General features: G+C 42.4%; 1 protein-coding gene across 1 annotated transcript in view; it reads left to right on the top strand.

The window, feature by feature from the left end:
- ZNF774 (zinc finger protein 774) overlaps nucleotides 1-4244 on the top strand; it is a 9560-nt gene that overhangs the window by 912 nt on the left and 4404 nt on the right. The window contains exon 2 of the mRNA XM_011978376.1: nucleotides 2091-2213. Within this exon, the coding sequence (XP_011833766.1) occupies nucleotides 2110-2213 (104 nt within the window). The 5' untranslated portion in view covers nucleotides 2091-2109. The remainder of the gene's footprint in view (nucleotides 1-2090; nucleotides 2214-4244) is intronic.

Here is a 4244-nt window from a genome sequence, read left to right as displayed (position 1 = left end):
CAGCTGTGTTTTGTAATGAATGCAGAAATAAAAAATATACTAAAAATTATGTTTTTTTTTTCTTTCTCTTTTTTTTTTTTTTTTTTTTTTTTTTTTTTTAGAGGGGATTTCGCTCTTGTTGCCCAGGCTGGAATGCAACGGTGCTATCTCAGTTCACTGTAGTCTCTGCCTCCCGGGTTCAAGCGATTCCTGCCGCAGCCTCCCGAGTAGTTGGGATTACAGGTGTGCGCCACCACACCCGACTAATTTTGTATTCTTAGTAGAGACAGGGTTTCACCATGTTGGCCAGGTTGATCTCGAACTCCTGACCCCAGGTGATCTGCCCATCTCGTTCTCCCAAAGTGCTGGGATTACAGTCATGAGCCACAGCGCCCCACCAATACTGAAAACTGTTATTACCATTTTTACTTTCTAATTACATTATTGTTGTTTGTTAAAGTTTTAAACCAGAGCAATGGTTTTTAGATCCTTAAAAACTCAATACTTTATAAATGACCAATAATAATGTCTGTAAATACATAAATATTTCCCCCAAAAGTGTGTCTGTGTGTGTGTGTGTGTGTGTGTATCTGTGTTTGTATCTGTGTTCCAGTAGTAAATAGGTGCTTTGTAGTGGGACAAAAGATGTGAAAGAGTAAAACTTCTTCACCCTAGTCTGGTCCTTCCTCCCGTGAAATGCAATATTCTTTGTAGTGGGTGGTCATGCTGGCTGAATTTTTTTTTTTTTTTTAAGGGAGAGACAGGGGCTTACTCTGTTGCTAGGCTGGAGTGCATGGAGTGCAGTGGCGCCATCATAGCTCACTGCAGCCTTGAACTCCTGGGCTGAAGTGATCCTCCCACCTCAGCCTCCTGAGTAGCTGGGACCACAAGTGCATGCCACCATGCCTGGCTGATTTTTAAAAGTTCTTTGTAGAGAAAGGGGTCTCAATATGTTGCTGAGGCTGGTGTATTGGAAAGTTTTTAAGGGAAAAAACATTATCTTAATTTCTTTGTGACTCCTATGCCGGCAACATATTGATTGTTGAATAAATTACTGATCCATCCAGTAGTTGACTCTGACTATCCTCCAAAAAGTAATGTTTTTCATGATATTGCTGTCAATTTATTAATATATTAATGATTGGTTTCAGCCTCTAAGAGTTGTGTTTTGTGCTTATCCCCATTGACTTTCACTTATTTTTACAACCTATCCATGTCTTTTTTTTTAAAAAAAAAAAAACATGTCTTTTTCAGTCTTATTTCTGACTCCATTAAGATCTTGAAATACAGGCCGGGCGCGGTGGCTCAAGCCTGTAATCCCAGCACTTTGGGAGGCCGAGACGGGCGGATCACAAGGTCAGGAGATCGAGACTATCCTGGCTAACACAGTGAAACCCCGTCTCTACTAAAAATACAAAAACTTAGCCGGGCGAGGTGGCAGGCGCCTGTAGTCCCAGCTACTCGGGAGGCTGAGGCAGGAGAATGGCGTAAACCCGGGAGGCGGAGCTTGCAGTGAGCTGAGATCCGGCCACGGCACTCTGGCTTGGGCAACAAGAGCGAAACCCCCCTTCAAAAAAAAAAAAAAAAAGATCTTGAAATACAGTCGTATCCAACACAGTTCCCTTTGGGGTTCTGCATAATCTGTCCCTTGAGGTTGACCCCAAATCTGCAAGCCAAGAAGTCAGCTGTTCTCATAACTAATATGAGTATAGTTACGTCCACAATTTCTTTGTTTGCTGAGGAAAATGAAGTTGGGGAGAATCAAAAGCTTTCCAGAAATCAAATTGTGCCTACCAACTCTCTCCTTTGTTTACCTTGTTCATCGTGGACAATTTTTTCCTCAAAAAGTTAATGTATCTAAAAGACTGGGTTCTGTCGATGTGTTTGGGAGTCCTAGGCCTCTCTTAGTAATGGGAAAGTTGGCCAGGAGAAGATGTATGTAAAAACAGACTAAGAAAAGCAACCCTCTGTGGTTGACAGAATTTACCACAGGACCATTCTGATCAGGTGTGGGGGGTTGTTTGTGTACACTGATGGCCATTTTTTGGCTTTCAGACAATGGTGAGAATACCTAGGGAGCTACTGATGCATATCGAGGTCTCTTGCTTTAGGAACTGATGACCCTTGATAATGTGGCTGAGGACTTCAGGGAAGAGTGGGTTACCTGGACACTGCTTAGAGAATCCTCTTCAGGAATGCCACCCAGCACAGTTAGAAGAATGGGCTATCAAAGGGTAAGAATGCTACTCTCTTTTATTTTATTTATTTATCTTGTTTTTTTGAGATGGGGTCTCGCTCTGTCATCCAGGCTGGAGTGCAGTGGCGTGATCTCGATTCACTGCAACCCTTGCCTCCTGGGCTCAAGCAATTCTCCCACCTCAACCTCCTGAGTAGCTGGGATCACAGGCATGTGCCACCATGCCCAGCTAGTTTTTGGTGTTTTTGGTAGAGACAGGATTTTGCTATGTTGGCCAGGCTGGTCTCAAACTCCTGAGCTCAAGCAATCCACTGCTTCCACCTTCCAAAGTGCTGGGATTATGGGTGCCACCATGCCTGGCCACTACTCTCCTTTAATTTGAGACTTAGATAAAGGGCCCAGGTCTGAGTAGTCTCTGGTATGTTGGTGTCTTAGAGCTCCAGACCTCTGTAAGATTAATTGTTGCCTCCTTGGCAGAAAAAGAATTACGTCTTTATGCATTTTATGGTTTGTAAATATCTTTGCTATTTATTGTCTTTTTAATATCTCATCATAACTTTTTGATATATGTATTACTGTCCCCCTTTTCCAGCCTGGGTTGGACTCTCACCTCTGCCACTTAACTTTTGAGACTTCTGAGGTCTTTGTGGAAAAGGAGGTAATTTTTTCTGTCACTTAAAAACAGGCTGGCCGCAGTGGCTCACGCCTGTAATCCCAGCACTTTGATAGGCCGAGGTGGGTGGATCACAAGGTCAGGAGTTCAAGACCAGCCTGGCCAACATGATGAAACCCCATCGCTACTAAAAATATAAAAATCAGCTGGGTGTGGTAGCAGGCGCCTGTAATCCCAGTTACTCTGGAGACTGAGCAGGAGAATCGCTTGAACCTGGGAGGCGGAGGTTGCAGTCAGCCGAGACCGCACCACTGCACTCCAGCCTAGGCAATAGAGCAAGACTCTGTCTCAAACAAACAAACAAACAAACAAAATACCTCCAATTGCTCTTTCCCAAATATCCTGGCTACCCTTCCTTCTGCTTTACTTTTTTTTGTTGTTGTTGTTGTGGCAGAGTCTCACTCTGTCACCCAGGCTGTAGTGTTGTGGTGCGATCTCGGCTCACTGCAACCTCTGCCTCCTGGGTTCAAGCGATTCCTGGATAATTTTTTTGTATTTTTAGTAGAGATGGGTTATCTCCATGTGGGCCAGGTTGGTCTCAAACTCCTGACCTCAAGCGATCTGCTCACTTCGGCCTCCCAAAGTGCTGGGATTACAGGAGAGAGCCACCGCACTCTAATTTTTGTATTTTTAGTAGAGTTGAGGTTTCACTATGTTGGCCAGGCGGGTCTTGAACTCCTGACCTCAAGTGATCCACTGGCCTTGGCCTCCCAAAGTGCTGGGATTAGAGGCGTGAGCCACTGCACCTGGCCTACTTCATCTATTATACAAGTAATGTATACTCATTAAAGCAAAAGACAATCAAAATGAAAACAAACGTCATCCCTAATCCCACCACTGAAGAGTTACTATCCTACCAGCATTTTTCTAAGCATGTATATGATTTTAAAACAAGCACAAAAGGATAATATTGGGATTATACTGTACATTCAGCTGCACATTCTTCCTTCCATGTTGTATCATGAATATATTTTGACAACAATAAATATCTTTCTTTACATCACTTAAAATAACCACCTAGTATTTTGTTTTATGGAATACAATATTATTTTGTTGTTGAAGTCAAACATTAGATTGAACCATATATCTGACCTTTTTTTAACCTATAAAAATAGCAATTGCCTGAGCTACTTGGGAGGCTGAGGCAGGAGGATCCCTTGAGCACAGGAGTTCCAGGCTGCAGTGAGCTATATAATTATTCCTTTGTTGTGGGACATTTAGGTCATTTCTAAATTTTCACCAGGTTGTGATAAACCTCTTTTAACTCATTTTTTAAAAGTGTTTTTTTATTGAAGTATAATTTTATCATTTCCTTAGAATTCTCAGAACTAGAACTGGTAGGTCAAAGAACGGATACATTTCTTCTTTTTTTTTTTTTTTTTTTTTTTGAGATGG

The sequence above is a fragment of the Mandrillus leucophaeus genome, unplaced genomic scaffold (assembly GCF_000951045.1).
Source record: "Mandrillus leucophaeus isolate KB7577 unplaced genomic scaffold, Mleu.le_1.0 Scaffold193, whole genome shotgun sequence".
Lineage (NCBI taxonomy): Eukaryota > Metazoa > Chordata > Mammalia > Primates > Cercopithecidae > Mandrillus > Mandrillus leucophaeus.
Note: the sequence above shows the minus strand (reverse complement) of the source record. Positions and strands in the feature narration are given on the sequence as shown.